Source organism: Arvicola amphibius, chromosome 7 (genome assembly GCF_903992535.2).
Source record: "Arvicola amphibius chromosome 7, mArvAmp1.2, whole genome shotgun sequence".
Taxonomy (NCBI): Eukaryota; Metazoa; Chordata; class Mammalia; order Rodentia; family Cricetidae; genus Arvicola; species Arvicola amphibius.
In genome coordinates, this window is record NC_052053.1 from 122,326,198 (window position 1) to 122,350,348 (window position 24,151).

The 24,151-nt window shown below is 42.3% G+C and overlaps 1 protein-coding gene across 3 annotated transcripts in view; it reads right to left on the minus strand.

Moving 5' to 3' along the window:
* Positions 1–21,470, minus strand: part of Nubpl (nucleotide binding protein like) — a 323,396-nt gene extending 301,926 nt beyond the window's left edge. For all 3 annotated transcript variants that reach the window (XM_038336358.1, XM_038336360.1, XM_038336359.1), the window contains exons 1-3: positions 21,326–21,470; positions 20,765–20,912; positions 18,727–18,761 (exon numbers count right to left, since the gene is read on the minus strand). In XM_038336358.1, coding sequence (XP_038192286.1) covers positions 18,727–18,761; positions 20,765–20,912; positions 21,326–21,433 — 291 coding nt within the window. In that variant the 5' untranslated portion in view covers positions 21,434–21,470. The remainder of the gene's footprint in view (positions 1–18,726; positions 18,762–20,764; positions 20,913–21,325) is intronic.
* Positions 21,471–24,151: the final 2,681 nt, after the last annotated feature.

Consider the following 24,151-nt stretch of genomic DNA (forward strand, 5'->3'; position numbering starts at 1 on the left):
ACACACATACACACACACACTCACACACACACACACACTCACACACACACACACATACACACACACATACACATACACACACATACTCACACACATACACATACACACACTCACACACACACATACACATACACACACACACACACACACACTCACACACACACACACAGGCGCTTCACTCTTGCTTCCCTCACATCCTGCAGTGCCTCACAGGACACACACAACAGCTGGCTCCTCTCGTCCCTGTCGAATCATGTATAAAAATAAAACATCATCTGTGTTATTAGTCATTTCGTAGTACATGTGAAAATGTCAGAGCCCTAACTCAAGGCGAGCAGCAGCAGCAGCAGCAGCAGCAGGCAGAGACCCTGCCACAGGCAGATGTAGGCCACTCAGGAGCCACTTAAAGGACCTGCTTCCAAGCAGGGCTATTCTTTCCTGACCTCATTTCCTCCTTGAACATTACTGGCATTTAGTAGACTACGATTTTCAAATTTTCCTTTGATCATAATATCCTCTTAGCAACATGAAACCATATTCCTTTTTTGTTTGTTTTATAGTAGAGGAACAATTTCTCCAAGCGGACTCCTTTTGCAATGATTTGATACTCAAGACATGTAAAAGTGGGACAAGTATTTTAAAGAACTAAATTCGCGAGCCCTGAGGGGTGAAGACTACAAAGACAAAACTGGGAACTAATCAAGCTGATTTTTATAAAAGGAATGAAAACACAACATACTAAGCCCCTGGTCACGAGCCTAAGAACCAGAGTGTCCGGGAGTCCCTGCCAGAATTCTCTGTACTCTCCACCCCGCCACACCCCGCCAGGGCAGTGCGGTCTTTCTCCTGAAACTCAATCCTCTGGAAAAGAAAGACAAGTGATCTAACTAAAAAGCCTGTGCAGTTAAAGAAACAGCAAGTTAGCCCACTGGAATACTAGCGCAGGAACAAGGCCCTTCTATCTCATCAGTACTGGTATCTGTTAATCTTAAAATGGTCTCTGCCAGGCTAACATTCCTAGGCTGTGGACCACTGGGGAAGAATACCTCTAGTCAACACTCAATTCATTATGACTCCTTTTTTTTTAATCCCTCAAAGGAAATCTAAAAGAACAAAGCTTGCCATTACTTTCAACCAAAGAAAGTAAGGGAATTGAAAAAAATAATAAGGAAAACAACTGCTTAAATCCATTAGAATATTTTAAACCAATGTCATTTTTAAATCATGAATGATTTGGGCGAGTCTCAGAATAGACAAGTTCCTCCACCACAACCTCAAAACTCAGAAACAGCGACAAAGGCATTTTCTCACATCTGTTCCTCCTCCTGAGTAGCAGGGCATGCTACCTACATTTCAGTGACACCCCCACTTCCCCTCTGAGCTCTGCACTTCCTCGATCCACCCTGGCATCTATTGGGCATTTGAAACTTAATGCAGGTAAGAGAAGCAACGATCACCTGCAATCTCTCCTCCGTTGGTCTTCTCCATCTAAGAAAGACCACGAGCATTCACACAGTTGCAAAACCACAACCCTAAAGGGAAATGAAATTCAAAATAGATGACCATGAAACCTTCCTGCTCAGTGAAGAACACCAGACACAAAAGGTAAAACATTCTATGGTTCCATTTATATGAGTACAGAGTTAACAAATTCGCAGAGAGAAAGGAGATGGCCGTGACCAGGAGCGGGAGAGCTAACGCTAATGAATACTTGTTTCAGTTTGGGAACATGATAAAACCTGAGGCACACAGTGGTGATGGTTGTACAACAATGAAGACGTAGCTGGTCTACGATATGTTACTATAGTAGAGCAATGTTATGCCACCTTTTCCTTTAGCACCATCATGCTGCTGTCAGCAAGTCCTACCTTCAAGGCATTTGTGCAGCCTAACAAATTACCATGTCCACAATCCAAGCTATCATCTTCAGCCTGGATTCAGGCATTAGCCACTAGCAAGTCTTCCTGTTTTTCCTACATCTACTCTATACGTCATAGTTGAGTCCTTTAAAGGAAGGCATTAAATCAAGTCAAGACCCTAGTTACCACTATATCGTTCTCTGGGGAAAACAAAAATTAAAATGTCCACTATGGAGTCCATTGCTCTGTAAGGGCTGCACCCATCTGCCTTTCTTCCAGTTCATTCTAGTCATATGACGTCCTCCTGTTTCTCAGACAATCCAAGGGTGTGTGCTCTTCCTGCAGCTCAGTATCTCTACTCAAATTCCGTCCCTAGAGGTCTCGCCTCAGAAAACCTCAGAGGCTCTCCCGAGCACTTGCTCCTCCTGACACTGCTTGACTACATCTCCTAGCTCTCATTACTACCTGAAAAGTGTTCGCTTATTGTGCCTCTCCCATTGGCTGGAAGATCCTTAGAGACAGAAACGTGGACTTTCTGCACAATGGATGCAGATTCCAGGGAAGTGCTTAGTGCACGGTTAAGTACCTGTCATTTCTGGAATGAACGGAGGAACACACTTAGCTTTATCTGGAGATACACTGCATTTTATTCTTTTGATATCTCATTTCAAGACATGGACCTTTTTTTAAACATGAAGGAAAGCATGTTATTTGAAAAAGCAAGAGGAAACCTCCGTCATCTAAATTCCCAACTTTTCAGTCAAAGTCAGACTATAGTCAAACCATTCATAATGCAATCAGTCAGACTCACAGACACCTCTTCTGTCATCATGTCTAAAATTACCTAAGTGAAACACTTCCTCCTTCCAGCACAGGGTAACTCCCCAGATTGTTTCTGCTCAGATTCCTCCTCTTCCCACAGTCCCTCACTTAGGAAATGAGGGGCACTGTCAAAGTTCACACTTCCAAAGACAGCCACCATACACCCTTCCCTACAGAGAGGCTTTTCAAAAATGTATTACTGGATGTCTATAAAATCTGAATATTTAGTTCATTTAATTGCTTAGATGCTTTTAGCTTTGATGCCTTACTAACGTCATCATTTAAACCACCTTTTATTTGGCAATGATATTGTAAAATAAGAACCATGCCTTCATTTCTGTGACAAATCCTCTAAAACTAGGCAGTAGGTGAAACTAAACAAGATAATCTTCTGCATACGTCAACACGGAGCTCAACAGATAAAAATCACCAATCAAAGCAATTGTGCTCCTACACAATGATAATTTTCATTTCTATTTCTTGACCCAGATACTCTCCAGCTGCAGAGAGTGTTTAAAATAGCTTATCAGAAAATTGATACAGGTATCTTATTCTTGTTTAAGTAAGCTGCCTTTTAATCATTTTTTTAAAAAAAAATGCGTATTTGAAGAACAGGATTAGATACAGTCTTTTTTTTATATAAGCTGCCCAAAGAACCCAGAGGACAAGACTAGCACCTCGATCAGTTTCCATGGTGACTAGCAAAGAGCCCATCACACTGCAGACAACATTCCAGTACAAATTTGAGGCCAAAGCTGTTGCAAGGCTTGGAGAAGTCTTATGCATTCTGTTTTGTTGACAGGAAAAATTGAAACAGAGAGCAACCTATTTCCATGCAGGGGCTCCAGACTGTCTTCTGAGACTACCTGAGGACTTTCCTCCCTTGGTTCAAGAATATTCCATTGTTTAGGAGCCACAGGCAGTAATACAACTTGTCACTTATTGCTCTTAGCAGCGCCCAGCTTGTCCTCTGTCCTGAGGTAATAGAATCTCCTTTCAGAGCAGCAGTGGAACGGTGTACACCCAAGGAGGGGCACTCCACTGCTCCCTGTGCAGACCGTGCCCCCTGACCTCTAACCGACCATTTAAGACTTTACACAAGTACAGAAGAGACTTGGGAAGACAGACTTTCTCAAGAAGCATCTTCGGAACCTGAGAGAACTGTTTAAAGCAGCAGTCCATGTTATTTTTCGTGAAATTGGTTGATGTGGTTAATTTGGCAAAGCCTAGGAGAGAAGGGAGAGGAAGCAAGACACGGCGAGAGGTTCAGGCTCGTAATTGCTTCTATCTGATTGTGCCAACAATAAATAAAGGCTCTTTAAAACTGCCTCCCCTTCATCTAAGCGCTCTGACCCACTTCTGGACGGCAGTGTTGACCCCGGCCTTTTCACACAGTGCATCTGCCAAAAGTGAACCAGCACAGGGCTTGACCAGCAAGAAACAGGCTGAACAAAATCTAGCATGTGAAATAGTCCACAGCCAAAATTAAAGCTTCAATATGCCACAGCCTGAAACAATACCATTCTGAATTCAGATTTATTTTCCTAGCCTTTAATCTTATCAAAGCTTGTTTGATTTGTACTTAACCAATCCATTGCATTTTCTATACATATAACATTTCATATACAAATTTTGAGAGTTTGTTCTCAAATTCTAACTGAAATTCTAACTGAAAATTCTAACCGAAAATTTAAAATGCTGAAATAGAAAAGCTTCAAGGAGCATAATTCTCCTAAGGCAAGAATAATCACTGGTGATGTATGGGCATCTGAGAAAGCCCTGGAACTAATTCAAGCCTTTGGAAATGTGCACCAAATACAATCTATTTTCAATCAGTTGGCAAGAGTTTGCTGGGTGTGTAGCAATGGTTCAGGCAGTAGTGGCAGCTCTTTTAAGACACAGCCCCTGACACCAGGATCATTGTAACTAACAGCGAATGGACACATGAAGGGAAAGAGGAAGTGAGGCCACGGGAAACCATTAGGAAGGCTTCCCAGCAGAACAGATGCCCAACAAGGGACCTGAGAGATAACAGGAGCTGACAAAGAAGGCAAGGAAGACATCTAGCCAGTGAAAGGAAGAGTACAAGCCAAGGACAGAGTGGAAGATTAGGAACAGCCAAAGGCAGAACAGAAGATTGGGATAACCAAGGATAATGTAGAAGACTGGGGATTGCCAACCCTAGAAACAGAGCTACACTTGGGAGAGACCTGGTTGCAATACAAAACATTCATTTCTACAATGTAAGAAATCATTATCTAATTCAAGGTGAGGGAGATCAAACGGACCAAAATAAAAGAGAGGGGTTCTTTTGTTTTTGTTTTGTTTGAGACATGAACCCATGTGAGCCAAGCTGGAGTCAAATCTTACACATAGATGAGGATGACCTTCAACTCCTGATCCACTGCCTCTACCTTCCACGGTGTATGAGCGATAGGTGTATGTCCCTGCACCTGGCAAAATGTTTAAAGTTTTACCTATATTCCCAACAGTAGAGAAATGAGCTATTTCTCAAACTTAAAAGGCAACCATAGTGTCCACAGTGAGAATGGAGCAGGAGAGATGAGACGACAGATAAGGACGCTGTAAAGGTTTCAAGGGTTTTGGTGCTCCTTCCGTCAGCTGGGATTTCTATGTCCCTCCCCTTAAACCTGAGAAAGCACACGTCAGTTTCAACTAGGTTGACTAACCAGCTTAGGTTGCAGAAAGTCATATAGCTTTCACATTACTGACTAGGACATCAACTTGAGAAACACTTAGTCACCAACAAAAAGTTCCATTACCCTGAGGCTACCAATCTCTGGGCAAGACTAGGCAATAGACAGTATCCACATTAATGTACTCCTATCTACAACCCAAGCTCATTCAGCCTTCAGGTTACCAGAGTCAGGACCAAGCACATGAGGGAAGAACTCTAGATGACCACGTGGGTCTTCCCCACTGAAGCTGCAGCCAGTGTGGTAACAGCCAATCCTGCTCACTGGCCAAATCCCTATCCATAGAATCTCTGAGTGTACTAAAATGGCTGTAGCTCCACATCATTGACTCAAACAGGTGGTGACAAGGTGTAAGCTAATTACTAAACAAAATATGGATGGAGGGTTTTAGAGATCATGATGTTGGATCCATTTACATCATTGAAATGTGACCTATCCGTGGGAATGACGCTGGACCCATGTACATCGCTGACAGGTTCAGAGGGTCTGGCTGCCTCCAAGTCCCATCTTGCCATCAATATGGTACCTGTTTTATTATGTGAGTTCTGGGATTTGAATTCAGGTCCACCACATACTTGAAAGTCAAGCACTTGACTAACTGAGCTATCTCCCCAGCTCATATAAGTTTTGTTTTTCTTTTCTTGGAGTTGTTTTATGTTTGTTTTTCTTTTGTTTTGTAACTCAGTTGCAGTTCTTGCGCACAGATTTTGCAGACAATGATGCAGTGTCAATGTAGAAAGGTCAGTGGGTTGCAAACACCCGGAACTGACAGAGCCTGCACAAAGCACACTGAACTGTGTCTTGAAGAAGGAAACAGGGAAGACAGAGGCTGGAGTGCAAACAGAGGGTAATGAGGGCTAGTGATTCAGCCCCTCACCCCACACATACATCCCATGTGTATGAGTAGACCTAAGGGAAAACTTAGTAAAGAGGACTGAAGACGACCGGCGGGCATTCACAGGTCAAAACTCCTGGAAGAGTAAAGAGATGACGCAGCAGGACCGGGACTGGATCTGAGGCAGAAAGGGAAGGATGCACCGAAGACTGAGGAAGGGTTTAATAGTGTGAGCAAGAGCATGAGGAGGTTACCGAGAGAAAGCCACCTTTCAGTGAAAGAGGAACCAAGAGCATGTGCTGGAAAAGAAGCAACCAGGATGGGACGGGAGGTGTGTGAGCATGAAAGAAAGGAAGAGCATCGGTGGCCACCAAGAGAAGCAGGTCCCGGGCAAGGAAGCATAGGCACGGTGGCACACACCTGCAGCTATGGCGCCCTGAGGCTAAGGCGGAGAACCACAGGCTATTAAAGAGGGACAGACAGGAGACAGTCAGAATCAATGGTATAGAGCCGAAACAACTGTCTACTAAACAGTCACTCTGGCTACAAATTGACTAAGTGACAAGGGCAAGATCTTTGCAGTTGTGTGAGCACCACGTTGAGCATGGAGCATAGGAGACTCAGGCCTCAAGATAGGACTAAGCCTGTGTATTTAAGGATAAGGAAAAGTGACTCATCAGAAATGCACTGTGTATGAATGCATGTATAGCTGTAACAAATATCAAATATTCACAGGAAAAATTATGATTAATATTTCTATTTTACCCTAAAAAGAATGTCAGTTTTTGTAAAGACTCTTCTAATGGGAAAAATATTTTGAAACTCTCAGTAAATGTAAATAATTGTGAATTTCAATGCACTTGTCAATATAAAATATTTCTTAGCAAGAATTACCTTTGAATTTAAGAACAGAAAGCAAAAAGTAATAGTTTTGCAATTGCTCCTCTAGATTTGGTTTCTTGACCCAGTTTCTGCTCTACCTTTAAGGTAATTTACACATTAACCATAAACAGTGCATCTTTCCTCCCAAACAGCTACCATATAACTGAGACAAAATGTTTTAATTAAGAAATACTTGCTATAACAAAAACATTAAGCATAGGGCAACAAGCCAGATGTGGGCATCTTACGATACTGATGGCTAAAGAAAAGACGAAGCGACCCTCATGAGCGTCGAGTGGTCACATCAGGACTTCCCATGTGAACTCGTGAGAAACATCCTTTTACTCCACATCCACACCATAACCGCACTGCCAATGATGATGTGAGACCGGCACCTGCAGTCCTGGACCGGCACTGTTAGCATTTCCTGCATGCGGGACACCATACGAGCATGGTAGGCAGGATCAGAGCCAGAAGCAAGCCCAGCTCTGCACAACAAGAAGCTAGAAAGGCAGCTACGGAATGCAGAAAATACTGTTGTGAGGAGAGATGCATGTGTTCAACTTTCCCAAACCCAAAACCTTCATCATTTGAGGGATTCGAGGGGTTTGCTTGTTTTGAAAAGGAGTCTCACGTACCCAGGCCAGCCTGAAGTGGAACTTGTGAGGTGCTGAGGATGACCTTGAGTTCCTGATCCTCCTGCCTCTACTTCCCAAGTGCTAGCTAGCAGGCACGCGGACCATACCCAGCCAAACCTGACCTGAGCAAAATGGCTTAGTCTATCCTAATATGAACACAGAACCTCAAAGGTTTAGAATTATATTAGTCACATCGAAAGGATATTGGTGAAAAAAGCAGAACGTCTGGAGAGAATGCGTGTGAAGGCATTATGTAATCACAGGGCAAGACAAATATTTCTGAGATAAACATCAATGGAAAAAACACAAACTCTTTGAAGATAATACTGCTGCCTTTTCCATTTTTAAAACCAATTAAAATCTACTTAATGAGTCATTCTAAAAACAAAATGTAAAAACTTAAAATTAAGTTTTGCTAAAATAGTCGAGTAAAATATGCATTGACTTTTACTTTGAAATACTGTTTGCAGAAAGGGTTAATCTAACGGTTAATGCTAAAAATTTGTTTGCAACATACTATAGGACAGACACTGTGCTAAGTATTTTGTATGCATTCTCATTTAAATTTTAATTATTTCATTTGTTTGTGGGAAGTCAGAAGCACAATTTATAGTGAACATGCTGCACAGAACTTAGCTGACACTTGAATCTGTGTATATTTTGTATAGGAGAAGCACACACTCTTTACTCTTTCCATGGTCACTGCTCACCAACCAAGAGCCAGCACTTAGGAGACAGAAGCAGTAAAAACAGAAAATCAAGGTAATCCAAGGCTACACAGAAAATCCAGACCCATTCTGGGCTATACAGTGAGTTTGAATCCAGCCTGGGCTATGAGACCCTGTCTCAAGAAACAGAAACAAAAGGCTCACCATCTGCCATCACTAGACCTGAGACACTAAGGATTAAAGAAAGGGGGAAAGACTAGAATCACTGTTTACAAACCAGCAGAGGAGATGAGTGAACCAAGTCCACAACACAAGAGGTGCGGGAGCTGTGCTGTTCCCAGAAGACAAAGACAGCTATAGGGAACGGGAGTGCTCTGAGCTGGAAATGCTTAGTATGCGGCAAAGCGGTCCTCTGCAGCAAGTGGCTAAGCATGCAGGTCTAGTGCCCAGGAGTGGTCTCTAGATTAGTAACCCACAGCATCCAAGGAAAAGGAGTCATGAGAAGAGTTAAAATGATGGAGAGTCATTTTATGAAATGAGGACAAATAGATAACAGAGTGACAAACAGCTCGGGAGAAAAAGGGTTTATTTCAGTCCGAAGTTCAAGGGTATAGTCCATCATGGCAGGGAAACCAAGACAGCAGGCGCTTACAGCAGCTGGTCACACTGAACAACATCAGCAAAGAGCCATGAAAGCTGGAGCCCAGTTTTCTCCTTTCTATACAGCCCAGGCCCAAGCCCAGGGAATGTGTGGTATTTTGAAAGAAAATGACCCCAAAGAGAGCAGCACTATTAGGAAGTATGGCCTTGCTGGAGGAAGTGTGTCAATGTGGGGACGGGCTTTGAGGTCTCTTTTTCTCAAGATTCCCTCAGGATGACAGTCAACTTCCTGCTGCCTGCAGGATGGAGCCCCTTGGCTCCAGCACCACGTCTGCCTGCACGCTGCCATGCTCCCCTTCATGATCACAATGGACTGAACCTCTGAAACTGTAAGCAAACTACCCTCAATGATTTCTTTGTAAGAGTTGCTGTGGTCATGGTGTCTCTTCACAACAGTAAACCCTAACTAGGACAAATGGCATCACCCCCTTCCCACCTCAACTGAGCTAATCAACATAATCTTCACAGGCATGTCCATGGGCCAAATCATCCCTCAGAGTTGTGCCCAGAGCCTGTCAGGTGGTTCCAGACCCTGCCGACTTGAAAATAACACTAACCACCACAGCCACAGGTTATCACCAATGACCCATCCCATCACTTCTAAAGGAAGGAAAAAATGCTTTCTACTTACACACTGAAATCTAACTGGATGTTCAGTTCATACCCAAGCCATAAGCACTGCACTAGCTGCTGCTGGAGGTAGCCGAGACCAGAACAACCAACTTGGGCCTTGAGTGAGGCTCTTCATTTGGTTGCTTGGTTGGATGGTTGATTTGTTGTTTGGTTGCTTAGTTGGTTGAGATAGCATCTCAGTATATTGCCCAGGGTGGCCTCAAATGCCCAGTGCATATAAACCTCCTGCCTCAGCATCTCTAGTAGCTGAAACTACAGGCACATGACAATCACAGGCTTGATTTAAGATGAGGTTCACTATACTGCAGACTATAACAATTTTTTCTTATTTTTAAGATTATTTTTAATTATGTATACAATGTGTACACAGTATGGATACAGGTGCCCTTGGAGGCCAGAGGCATCAGAGTCCTCTGGAACTGAAGTCACAAATGACTGTGAGCCACACTGCAAAAGCAGTAATCGCTCTTAACCACTGGGCCATCTTTCAAGCCCTATAATCCAGTTCTTAATGCTGAGAATCAAAGCAAAATAGGAGCGCTAGGTTAAAAGTCCAAGATCTAGGTTGTCGTTCAATCTTAGTTCTGCTATTTTCTCCCCTGGTGACTCGTACAAGCCATGATCTGGAGCCAAGAGACCATGACTGGGCCCCAAAGTGGGGAGGAGAACATTAGACCAAAACTGGTAAAATGTGTGAGAGACACCAAACACGATGGGGGGCTTCAGCAAAAGGACTGGCTCATCTCTAATGCTGGAAAGGGGCTTCATTAAGAGTGAGAATAAGAGACAGACAGACAGACACACCATGAGAGAGAAGCCAGAGGAGCCTCTTCAGAGACCCAACTGTGAGTCTGAGAAAATCCTAGAGCAATCCCAAGAACAAAGGAAATATCAGACTTTTACAGCTCTGGGAAGGGGAGAGGGAGCTTTACTTCATGTGGTTTAGTTCAACACAGCATTTGTCGCAAACAGCATGGAAGAACAAGGTGCTGCCTAGAACCGTCCATTAGGGACAACAGTCAATGCTCTGTCCCAGGGAGGGAAGCAGGGAACTGTGGCCGCTGAAGACTGGCCACTCTCCTAAGGGGCAGGCTCCAGTTCTAACAGAACCTACTCCATCACTATGAAGAGAAAATGAGCTAAGAACCAAGTCATGGGAATCATTCTATATAAAGTGCTAACTAACTATGCTAATATAGTTAAGTGCTCAGTAAGCATTAGTTATGTTGTTATTATAAAAAAATACTAGAGTAGCTACATGGATGCAGCAATAATAAAAACAAACTGTTCACAACACAAGAAAGACACTTGGAGAAAATTCAGAGAACGCTTTACAGAGCCGCCCTCAGAGAACGGCGAACTGATAAACTACCTCGGAGAGCACTCACAAGCATCACACAGATGCACATGAAGACGGTCGCTGGGTTTTTGTAAGCACTCAAGCCCCCACCCAGCCACACACTTGCACAGGATATGATAACCAGGACAGTCATACAGGCAGCCTGGAAAAGAGGACACAGAAAGCTGAGGAGAACTGCACAGAACATTCCTACAGAAATGTAGAGCATTATAAAACCATAGAATGTCTGCTTGAAGAGCAGCAAAGGCTTCTGGGTATAAATCTGAGCAGGGCAGCTATCGGATTCCAACAGTTATGAGTGACCTGGCAGAGGATACTGAAGAATTGGAGCAGGCAATGTCAACTATATGCCATCAAAAAGTATAGTTACAGCTGGGAACATACATAGCTCAGTGGCAGAGCACTGGCTAGGACACAATAGACCTGGGTTCAATTTCTACCACCACAAAAAAAAAATAGATAGCTAAGACTGATACATAGGTACAGATACACAGAGGTAGAGATATACATATAAGTATTGCATAGATATTAGTATGTACAATATACTTCTATCAATATAGTCTTGGCAGGCTACAAGCTTCTACAGTGTGGGTTTAGTTTTCTTTATGTTCCAGTGAGGCTGGCAATCAATGTTCCAGGTACTCTGTATATTTGCTGAAATAAAATGAATTGTCTTAGACAGCTCACGGCACTTATCAACAGCTTCTAATGGTTTTTATGTTTCCTTCTCTCAGACTCAGCAGTCTTTCCCAATGTGCATTAAAATTATACTGTAGGAGCTGGAGAGACAGCTAAGCAGTTAAGAGCACCCGGCTGCTCTTCCGGAGGACCTGGGTTCAATTTCCAGCACCCACATGGCACCTCACAATTAGTATGTCCAGTCCCAGGGGATCCTACACCCTCTTATGGCCTCCATGGGCACTAACCACATGCATGTGATGCAGAGACATAAATGCTGGCAAAACACCCATACACATAAAAATAATAAATATTTAAAAGACTTTAAAATTATACTGTAAAAGAATAAAAATCACAATAAAAGTAGTTTAGAAAAATCAAGAAATATGCCCGGCGGTGGTGGCGCACGCCTTTAATCCCAGCACTCAGGAGGCAGAGGCAGGCGGATCTCTGTGAGTTCGAGACCAGCCTGGTCTACAAGAGCTAGTTCCAGGACAGGCTCCAAAGCCACAGAGAAACCCTGTCTCGAAAAACCAAAAAAAAAAAAAAAAAAAAATCAAGAAATATGATCATCAATCTGCCTGGTTAGTAGTATTATCAGGCAAATGTTAGAAAGGGAGGGCCAGGGCTTGATTTCCAGTGTTGTGACACATGAACACATATGTGCACAAATCACACACACACACTGTTTAAACATATCACTAGTCTAACATGGTAGTACAAATCTATAATATCAGCACTTAAAAAAGTATGGCAGGGAAATTGTGAGTAAAAAGGCCAGTCTGGGCTACAAAATAAGTTCCAGGTCAGCCTGTACTACATTGGAAGATAGGTAGGTGGATAGACAGACAGACAGACAGACAGACAGACAATAAGCTTGCAGGCTCTTACGTCGATATGGCTACCTAGACATGCATGTTGACTTTTCTTTTCTTCCAAACTCCACTGAAATGATATGGGGGTAAGTCATTTAAGACCAAGCTGTCCTTACCCTGCAGAAAGGGACCATTAGCAGATAAGATGTTTTTAAAGAAAACTCTAGATCTCTAGATCCATGGTCTCAGACTTTGGCACTAAACCTTCTAGATGGAGGTTAAGACAGACCGCATGGCCCTTTGCTGCATCTAGAGGGAGGTTAAGACAGACCGCATGGCCCTCTGCTGCATCTAGGGTTTCTGAAGGTCTAAGGTAAGGCTGAACTTTTATGTGCTCAAACATTTCCCAGGGGTACTGATTCTGCTGGTCAGAGGGCACTATGGAAACAACTATCCTGCTATTCTAAATAAATGGAGACCAAAAAGAGAAAAGAAAAGGAAAAGAAGCCACATTTTTCTTAATTAATTCTAGTCAGACTCAGAGTCAAGAAAACGCTACAAACGACCTCCTTTTTTTTTTAAGAAACAGTAAGTTGAAAGTAAGGAACAGTCTAGAAAATTGGAGAAAGCAATCTCCAAACTTAAAATTTTTATTAGGGCTAAATAACTATAATTGAATAGAGGAGGGTGAAAAGAGTCTAAGGACTCTTGGGAAACACAATGATGAACAGCCAGAGCAGAGAAAATGAACGTGTCCGGGTCAGCAGCTCTCGGATGGGTTTCCACAATGAGGACAAACATCAACAAAGAGAAGTCTCTCTGAACGGAAAACACTCAAGGCCAATTTCCAAGCATGCACCACCTTTTAAAGCCAACAACCTGACAAATATTTGTGACAACTTTAAACTTTAAAAGCCATAAAGAAAGCCTTAAAAGCTCTGAAGGGAAACAACACATGCTATTACAGAGTCATGTGACTCAGGAAAGCACCAGGCATTTTCATTAGAATGTCAGAAGAAAACAGAATACCGCTTTCAAAGTTCAAAAGTAATTTTGAGCCTTAAATTCTACATCTTCGCTAAATTATCAAATACAAAGAAAGAATAAAGATACCTTCAGAAATTAAAGAACCGGGAGAGTTGACTTCCTGTATGCACTCGTCTGCCACTTCTTTCCTGAGGACCACCAATGGGCATCACTGAGTGACAGCTATGGTGTGGGCAGAAGGACACACTGCCTCTAGTTCCTTTCGGGTCCTCCCCATATGACATCTGACTCATGCCCTCTTATTCTCTAGGATTAAGCTGAATCTACCAGAAAATCTCAAGTATCCTTCCGATATCAAGAACTTTTACCATTGAAGGTAAGCTTCATGAAATCATGAAGTAAGAAGGAAGCACTTTTAGCCATTAAGCTGTCCACCAAACCACAGAAGAACTCAAGGATGCATCCGGGAAAACGGAAGGAAGAGAGGGAAGGGAAAGGTGGGGACAGAGGGAGAGAGGGAGAGAGGAAAGGAGGAGAGGAAGGAAAGAAAAGAAGAAGAAAGGAGGGAGGGAGGGAGGGAGGGAAGAAAAGATGAGATGAGATGCAAGAAAGTACAAAGGAAGAGAGCTGTAAAGAAATGGGTTTTTAATTTGACTGGACAGTAGAATTTCCTTGAGGCAGGAGCACAGCTTTAAAGAAACAGTGTGGTATTTTTTCCCTACTAGTCCAGTTAGGATGCCAGGTTCTACAGTGAATGAAGCTTACACAAGCAAACAGAGGGAATGGGTAATAACTCACACTTTCAGAAGCCAGGGCCAAAATCTTGAGACATGAACATGCCTATCTCTGCATTCTAGCAAATTCTGGATCCCTATCTCAGCAGTACACTTATAACACATGTCATTTTCCACATGTGCTGCATGATGAGAGAAAGTGACAAGTACAGCCACAGCTACACACATGAATATTTGTACCTGTATTATATATAAATTTATACTTTATATATTCATATTTTTATATATGTATTTAAAATATAAATATGAAATATTCTAGGATATTTTAAAGATAGTAAGTTGGAAATAAGAAACCATATGAAACATGTATTTCATATATATAAAAAAGAAATTAAAAGATTATTAAATAGGTATATATTATTAAATAATGACTTGCAGGAATAATATGTTCAGTATTCATTTTCATTTTTACTTTTAATACCTAGAAAACAGACAATACTTAACATAAATCAGAGTATTTAAAAAGGTATATTCCTATAAACTATAGCTAAAATAAAAGATGAAGCATGCTTCCTGGAGAACATGTAGATAACTTACTTAGTATGTAAGAATACAATATAAGACTGCCATTGTAGGACCAGAAAAATGGTTCAGCCAGTAAAATTACTTGCCACACATGCCTCACAGCCTCAGTTTGATCCCAGAACCCACATAAAACACCAAAATGATGGGGTGTGTCTGTAACCCCAGAACTCCCACTGCAAGACGGAAGGCAGAAACAAGAAAATCCACCAGTTTTGAAAGCCAGGTAGCTTGAAGCATGCAGCAGATACCACACACGCAAAAAAGAGGCCCTACCTCAAACATGAGGTGGAAGGGACCCAAGTCCCATGGTATTTATGTGCTTGCACACACATACACACATATACATGCACACACACGGTAATAGTAAACATAACTTTAAGATTAAAAGGAAAAAAGGATGCCATTGAATGGCCCTGGGAAGTGGCTCAGGGAAAGGGTCACAACTTAAACATTTTAAAAAGTCATATGGGCCAGGCGTTGGTGGCGCACGCCTTTAATCCCAGCACTCGGGAGGCAGAGGCAGGCGGATTTCTGAGTTCGAGGCCAGCCTGGTCTACAAGAGCTAGATCCAGGACAGGCTCTAGAAACTACAGGGAAACCCTGTTGGGGCAGCTGGCCCAATCCCTGCGTTTAGGGGCGTGGCTGCTCCAGCGGGGTAGCCATGCCCCTTAAATAGGATTGGGGAGCTGGAAGGCGGCCCGTTCGTTTGCCCCGCGCTCACTCCGCTGGACCCTTGGTTCTGTAAGTTCCCTTATCTCCCTTTGTATTAAAATTAAATAATTATAAAAGGACTATTTTTGGTTATTTCCAATCTTCGCCTCATCATCTGGCGCCCAACGTGGGGCAAAACCCCGGGCAGCCAAGCCACCTAAAACCACTCGTATCCCACAGTCTGCTGCGGTCAGCAGATTCCTGCTCAAAATTCATAGGCGGATGGAGCCGGCTCAACTTTAATTAAGCTGATTGAGCCGGAGAACGCATTTTTTTTTTAATTATTATTATTCCCACGCCTCCATTCGGAGCAACGCAGTATCCTTTACTGTGCCGGGCCGGCTGCTTTGCTCGGCCCAGAAGCTGTTTGCCCGGCCTCACTGGTCGCTCCGCTCCGCGCAGCGGGGACCAGAAACCTCAGCCCCTCTCAATCGTGAGTTTATTGTTTTTCTTCCTTTTTTTTTTCTCTTTAAAAAAAAAAAAAAAAAACTATATGAATGTTGATTCTTATATATTGATATGTTAAACATTGTATGAGAGTATGATACTACCTCTGTTTAAAACAATTGTTATATTGACATTGTTTACCATATTGCACTGTACATTTCTACCTCAGATATTATTTATGTAAGGACCCTGTTTACATTTGAAAATCATTGTCTTCATTTTTTGCACAGTTGTCTATTCTATTAGTCATACAGTTACATAAGTGTTAAAAATTTTATGTTGGTCATATTTATATTTAGGACAATCAGGTTTTTTAGACACATAGAGGTTGTATTTAGTATAGATAACATAATCTTCAACCTCTTTAAAAAACTGTAAAACATGGCCTTTAATCTAACCTACAGTTTTGTATTTATGAGACACAATCACTCCTGGCAACAATGCTCTACTCCCGAGAAAACGTTGAGCACCAAAGACACTCCACTGGGAGTTTGTCTTCTACTTGGCAAAACTGGCCTTGGGGCAAAGAAAAGCCCATACCTCCATTACTGACTAAAGTACAAAATATCCATAAGTGGATAAAACAAAATTGTCTTATCTTGCCAAGACAGGATAGGATAATTCTACTAAAGGTTCCTTGCCATTGTATAATGGTATGTCAGGTTTTTTCAGGCCTCAGCCAAAGTTGGTTGCCTCAACATTGCTATCAAGACTTCGTGTGGTTGCCCAGGTAGTCAATTGTCTCTGTCTTCTGTTACACTTTTTAAAAGTTTCTCGTTTATGCTTCTTGGTTGCTTTGGTAATTTTACTCTCCTTCTCAGATCTTTGATGGGGTTAAAGATTAGATAATGGTAGCTACCTTCTAGATTATTTAGACTTCTCAAAGTAGAGTGATTAAAAAAATTCTTCGTTATATACTTCTCGCCTGATATTGTTTACTTTTTGTAATTTTATATGATCAGTTCCCATTGTATATAGTTGTATTTGGTTTCTAAATCTGTCTTATTTAGACAAAAAAGGGGAGATGTTGGGGCAGCTGGCCCAATCCCTGCGTTCAGGGGCGTGGCTGCTCCAGCGGGGTAGCCATGCCCCTTAAATAGGATTGGGGAGCTGGAAGGCGGCCCGTTCGTTTGCCCCGCGCTCACTCCGCTGGACCCTTGGTTCTGTAAGTTCCCCTTATCTCCCTTTGTATTAAAATTAAATAATTATAAAAGGACTATTTTTGGTTATTTCCAATCTTCGCCTCATCAAAACCCTGTCTCGAAAAACCAAAAAAAAAAAAAAAAAAGTCATATGGAAGCCTATCACTATAGAAGCTTCCTAAAATATATACATATATAAAAGGAATTTAAATAAAGTTACCATATAATGAGAGAGGCAATACCCCAACTAGGGATTTTATGCCACCTACAGTTCCAGGAATGAGTAACATCTTGTTGAGTAGTTAGCCAAAGATGTCCCACAGGCACAAATAACACACACCTACAAACACCACAGGCTACTGTCAAAACTACTGGTTACTCCATTACTTATGGAGGAGGCTCTGGGAGGAGCTGGGGGAAGTGAAAGAATATGATCGAAATTACTTTTTAAAAATTTTTAATAAAAAGAAAAAAAAATCCCAATGCCATTGTAGTGGGCTAGGGAGGTCAGTGGAAGAGCACCAGCCTAGAGCACTCAACCCCACAGCTGCAGGGAAAAATAAATCCCATTGTCCTTTAACTGGAATAAGTGGGGAAAGGAGAAGCCAGCCTAAAGAGTCATTCAAAAGAAAAGTGTTCAACCATGAAAGCAGCAGCCACAGAATGCAGTGCAGGGCTGGAGAGACGGTTCAGGGGCTAAGAGAAAGTGCTGCTTCTGCAGAGGACCTAAGTTCTGTTCCCAGAGCCACATGGCAGCTCACAACTGCACACAACTCCAGTTCCAGGGATCTGGCCTCCGCAGGCTTCTGCACACACGTGGTGACATGAATTCATGCAAACACGCACATAAATAAAATATAAATCTTAAAAAAGAATGAAGGCTATCACAAAACTGCATGCGCATGTGGGTTTAATTTGCATATGATGAGATGAAAGATGAATGAACACATACAGAACTATTCTCCAGTCCATTCTATGGAATAAAAGGGAGAGCTGACAACCCTTCAGCCTTACATTAGACACATAATGTATTCAAATTCTGCTCCAAAGGACTAACACTGCTTTTAGAGTATCTTTTAACTTTTTTGATTGAGTTAAATAAGTTGAAATTTATTTCTGCCTGAACCAGGCAGGCATGGGAGCACATGTCTGTACCCTTAGGACCTTGGAAGGTGAAGCAAAAAGACTCTGAGCTAGCACGGGCTACAAAGTTAAAGTTCTAGACATGCCTGGGATTCATACTATGGACCTAGCCTCAAAAAAAAAAAAAAAAAGAAAGAAAGAAAGAGCTGAACCCAGAATATTCCTGCCATAGATATGAACTATAGCAGGAAATTTTTATTTTAAAAAATGGCCTCGGCGTGAGAACATGAAAGCTCGTCATGGGTACATGGCCAACATTTAATTGCAACACCACTGTTACTAAACGAAGCAGTACTAATGGCAGCAGTTAGTCCCTTAAAATGTGCAGCTGACCAAACCTAGACTACACACACTTCATCGCCGCCTTAAAGACATTGCAATGCATTAATATTACTATGATGAATACCTACCGAGTCGTTCGCTGCCAGAGCAAGAGCAAGGTTCACTGAAAGAAACAGAGAGAACTCAGTTTAGTGACTTTCCTTCTGTGGAAATCAGCATTTCCCTCACTTGTAAAAGAACAAGGATGAGGAGAGAATGAAAAAGACAAAAGAACAAAAGTAATAATAATTTTGCAACTACCAATAGATGCCCGTCCCATACTGAACATTCTAAATAGCTCACTTACAGCCTCTTATAATTTTGTCCAAATATTTCACTTAGTTTTTCTTAAAATAATGTTACTTGTTTTTAAAATAAATGCTGTTATCGGTACCTGAGTGCCTAACTCACACATTCACAAGTATACAGAAAGCTGGGACACGGCACAGCAGAAAGTGAGGAATAAACGGTATGGGGTAAAGTGTGGTAGCCAAAATGCCTACACCAGGGATTCTACAGATAAAGGGGAGGAAAGCAGTATCCCCAAAAGCACAGTTAGCCAGCTGTGCAGCCAGGCTACAGCTGAGCAGAGAGTCTAAAGTCCTGGATCCGTGAGACTGATGGATGAATAGGTCCTCACACTGCCCATTTCCCACAGTGTGAATCCCATCTCCTTGCAGAATGATGCTGTCAGCTCTATAAGGAAAGTAGCTGGAAGCATAAACCGCCAAGCAGACCTGAATCCGAACCCGGCTCCACCACCTCCTATCGCTGTATAAACTTGATTGCTATTTTATGTCAGTCAGCTCCCTCCGTTATAACATAAAGGGACCTCCTCCTTTTACAACTGTTGTGAGGCTTAAAAGAATACTGTATGTGAAGTATTTAATCTAGGGCAAGGTACTTACAAATCCACTTTTCTATGGTACAGGATAATTCTGAATTAGAGATACATTACAGGCTAAACATCATCTAACTTAAGCAGAAATCTTCTTAGGGGAACTCCACAGACTGCCGAGAGTGAGAGCACAGAGCTATGTCACTAGAGCCTTTAAAACAGGTCGTATTTACCTGTCAGTATAGCTCAACAGTGCTGAGGAAAAGAAATAAAGAAATGTCTTCTAGTGGGCGGGGCTGCAAGGAGTTTCTCACATTATTGCTCCTTACAATCTCTTTAGAACTAAAGGATTCTGGTTGGAAATAACTTGAGTGTTAATTCTATTTTGGAACTCATCATCTTCGGTGCTAAAATATCATCTTCGTGACAAATCTACAATCACCAAAAAGGGTGATGAGAAAGCCTCTCCATCACTACTATATTAATAGAGGATATGAAGGATAAGTGGCTGGGTACAGAACTCGTCACTCAAGCCAGAGGACCTGAGAGTAACCCCAGCCCTGGGAAGGACAAAACCACAGCCCTGGGAAGAACAAGGGAAGAGACCAGAAGATCCCAAGAGCTCCATGGCCAGTCAGCCACTGAAGAGAGGAGAGCAATAAAGAAACTCACTAGTACCCTATGCCCTCCACCCACACGTCCCTGAACACAGGGACACACACACATATAAACACCTGCACACACACCAAAACACTAGGTGATGTATAAAAACTAAAACAACGCTAAACCTTTTCAAGCATTTCCAGAGATTATTAGCTTATGGTGACTGTATAAATAATGCAAGTAATGCGATTAAATAAAAAAGTCACAATAACAAACATTCTCACTGCAAATACACAATTATATGTACACTGATAGACCGGGAAAGAACAAAGATAGTTCAGTATACAATTACAAGATGATTTAAAAGTAGCAGCAACTAATCACTGAGCACTTCTATGAAAAGACACTGGGCTAAGTGATTTGTTTAATTGGCATATTATCCTATGAAAATGATTACCTCCACCTCCCAGTTAAGGGCACAGAAAACCTGCAGACAACCTACTTTTTGCTCAACTGAGTAGACAATCTGGTAACCTGTTTAGTTCGGCTTCCACCCATCATCAAATCTTAATACAGGGAATCACAAATCAGAAACATCACAAATATTATGCTTGAGAAGTGATCGTTGACAGTGTCTTTGGCAGTTGGCACAACTTCTTAAGAGGGGACTGAAGGCCTTACAATACCTGCTGTGGTAGACTTTCCAACTCCACCCTTTCCAGAGGCCACAACAATAACTTCTCTAACACCTTCTATGGGCTTCTGCTTAGGAAGTCCTCGGGACATGATTTGTGTTCTTCTTTGTTTCAAGGCCTCACTCTCAGCGCCTAATAACTTAAAAATAAAAAAAAAGATTTAAATCAATCATCCTTATTACTGCACTACTACTCTGTAAAAGTGAAGATGATCCAGAGCTAGAGTTTAACATGGTTTTCTTTTCTAATTCTGTTCACTGCCACTAATTTATCCTTTAGGTGCTATTTATCGACTGCTAATCTTAACTGCAAACATAAATTGTTGAAGCTAAAATTTGTCTGCCAGAGTAAGTGAGGATGTTAAAAACAAACCCGCCGCGTATTCATTATTCACTAAAAAACCCCAAGCCAGGAAGGCAATGTGCACGCCATACATCCATGCTCAGGAGAGTTCGGGGACCACAAGCCCCAGACGCCTGGGGACCCGCTAGCGGGAGCTCGCAGGTGCCAGCCTTCAGGCTCGAACCAGCCCCTCCCGCGCTCAGCACACACCTGACGCCCACAACCCAAGGCTCTGCGCCCCAGGGACGGGACAGCGGCCCCGCAACCACCCCGGAATGACGCCCCGCCAAAGAGCAATAAACGCTGACAGGACCCCATGGCCAGCAGCTCGTCGCCCGGACAGGGAGAGAGCACTTTGCGCCGGGCGCGGGGTGATGACGTCACATGGCAACCCGTGGCTTCTCCTGCCTGGAAACAAGCCTGATTGGTGGTGCTTCAGCTCAGGCACCTCGTAAATTTTCATTCTGATTGTCACCAACTACAAACGTTTATGCGCTTTTGACCGATTATTCCCGATTATTTCACATGTAATACTTCATGTTCTTCCAGAGTAGACAAGGGGACTTTAGAAATTTTTTGTTTTGAAACTCGGAGGGTGGCTTTATCCTGGGAATGAACCGAGGGCCTCGTTCACACTAGGCAAGCACACTACCAAGGAGCTACAACGCCAATCCTCCTCTTGTGATTAATTTAAAAATTGAGACGTAGAAAGTTTAAGATTTACCCCATCTTGACAGAAATCGGAAATGCTGGGACTTGAAGATTACGTTTTCCTTACTGTATAATACTGTATATGTCAAATAACCTCACCACAGCTAAAGATTTATACATTGCATAGCACTGTATGTGGTCGCTTCAACATTGCCACTGTTAAGGTTTTTTACATAACACACACACGCACACACGAGAGAGTGTGACATACAGTAATACTCTGCGCTAAGCTATTCCAAGTGGATTAAAGACCTCAACATAAATTCAGTTAGCATGAACCTTATGGAAGAGAAAGTGGGAAGTAGCCTTGAACACATTGGCACAGAAAACTACTTCTTGAAGAATATAAGACCAGTAACACAGACACTAAGATCAACTATTAGTAAATGGGACCTCATGAAACTGAGAAGCTTCTGTAAGTCAAAAATACTATCAATAGGAAAAAATGACAGCCCATAGAATGGGAAAAGATCTTCACCAACCCTACATCTAACAGAGAGCTGATCTCCAAAATATATAAAGAACTCAAGAAACTAGACATCAAAAAAAACAAAAATCCAATTTAAAAATTGGATAATGTTGGTGTGTTTTTTGGCTTCCAGCTCACAAAAAAATGAAGAGATTTATTATTAATTATGAAAGCTCAGCCTATAGATTAGACTTGTCACAACAGCTCTTATAACTTAGCCCATGTCTCTAAATCTATGTTCTTTTGTGTGACTCTGTTATCTTCACTCTGTGGTAACCATCCTACTTCCTCTCCATCTTGCTAGCAACTCCCCTTTCTTCCTCCCAGAGTTCTCTGTCCTGCTTAACCTCTTCCTGCCTAGCTAATGGCCACTCACCTCCTTATTAAAGCAATCACAGTGATACATCTTCACACAGTGTAAAGGAACATTCTACAACAGGGTACAGACTTAAACAGAGAATTCGCAACAGAAGAATCTCAAATGACAGAAAAACACTTAGAGAATGCTCATCATCTTTAGCCATCAGGGAAATGCAAACCAAAATGACCCTGAGATTCCATCTTACACCTGTCAGAATGACTGAGCTCAAATTACACAAATAAAAGCTTATGCTGGGGGCTGGAGAGATGGCTCAGAGGTTAAGAGCATTGCCTGCTCTTCCAAAGGTCCTGAGTTCAATTCCCAGCAACCACATGGTGGCTCACAACCATCTGTAATGGGGTCTGGTGCCCTTGTGAAGGCAAATGAATGGAACTAGGGGAAAAAAACATCCTATATAAGATAATCCAGACCCAGAAAGACAATTACTGATGTGTACTCACTCCTAAGTGAAGGATAACTACAATCCACAAAAGATTGTACCACCAGAGAAGCTAGGTAACAAGGAGAGCCCAAGAGAGAATGCATGGATCTCCCTGGAAAGGGGAAACAGAAGAGATCTCTGGGGCGGACTGAGGGTGAGTGGAGATGGGAACTTGAGGAATTGAGTTAGGGGTGTAGGTAGAGGGGGAGAAGTACTAAAAGGAAAGGGTGGGGCATTTCAGGGTCAGGTAGAAGCCTGATGTAAGGGAAACTCAAACAAATCTACAAGTATGTCCCCAAAGAAATCTACAAGGATATCCCTAGCAATAGTAGATATGTAGCCTATACTGACCATCTCCAGCAACTGATTGGTGACTAGCCTAATTGTCATCAGAGAGCCTTCATCCAGTAACTGATGGAAACAGATGCAGAGAACCACAGCGAAATATTAGCCTGAATTCAGGAAATCCTGCTGAAGAGAGGGATGAAAGATTATAGGAGCAAGAGGGATCAAGGACATCACAAGAAAACCCACAGAAACCTGACTCATTGGAATTCACAAACTCTGAACCAACAACCAGAGATCCTGGATGTGACCAACCTAGGCCCCTCTACATATATGTGGCAGTTGTGTGGCTCCACAAATAATGGGAGCAGTGGCTGTCCCTAATATTCTGACTGGCTCTTAGGAACCTATTTCTCATACAGGATAGCCATGCCCAGTCTTAATACATGGGAGGTGCTTAGTCTCACCGCAACTTAATATGCCATGCTTTGTTGATACCCATGGGAGGCCTGCCCCTTTCTGAACAAAAACAGAGAAGGAATGGGTTGGGGAACACACACAGGAGAGGTATGGGGAGGGAATTGGAGGAGAGGATGGAGGGGAACCTGCAGTCAGATGTAAAATAATTACATAAATAAATAAATAGGAAACTATAAACTGTCACTATAATTCATTCACTAAATAATGTGGTTGGAGACTGCTTGCTCATTTCCCAGTTGCCCAGACTCCTGAAATAATCACACAGAAATTTGTATTAATTGCAATGGT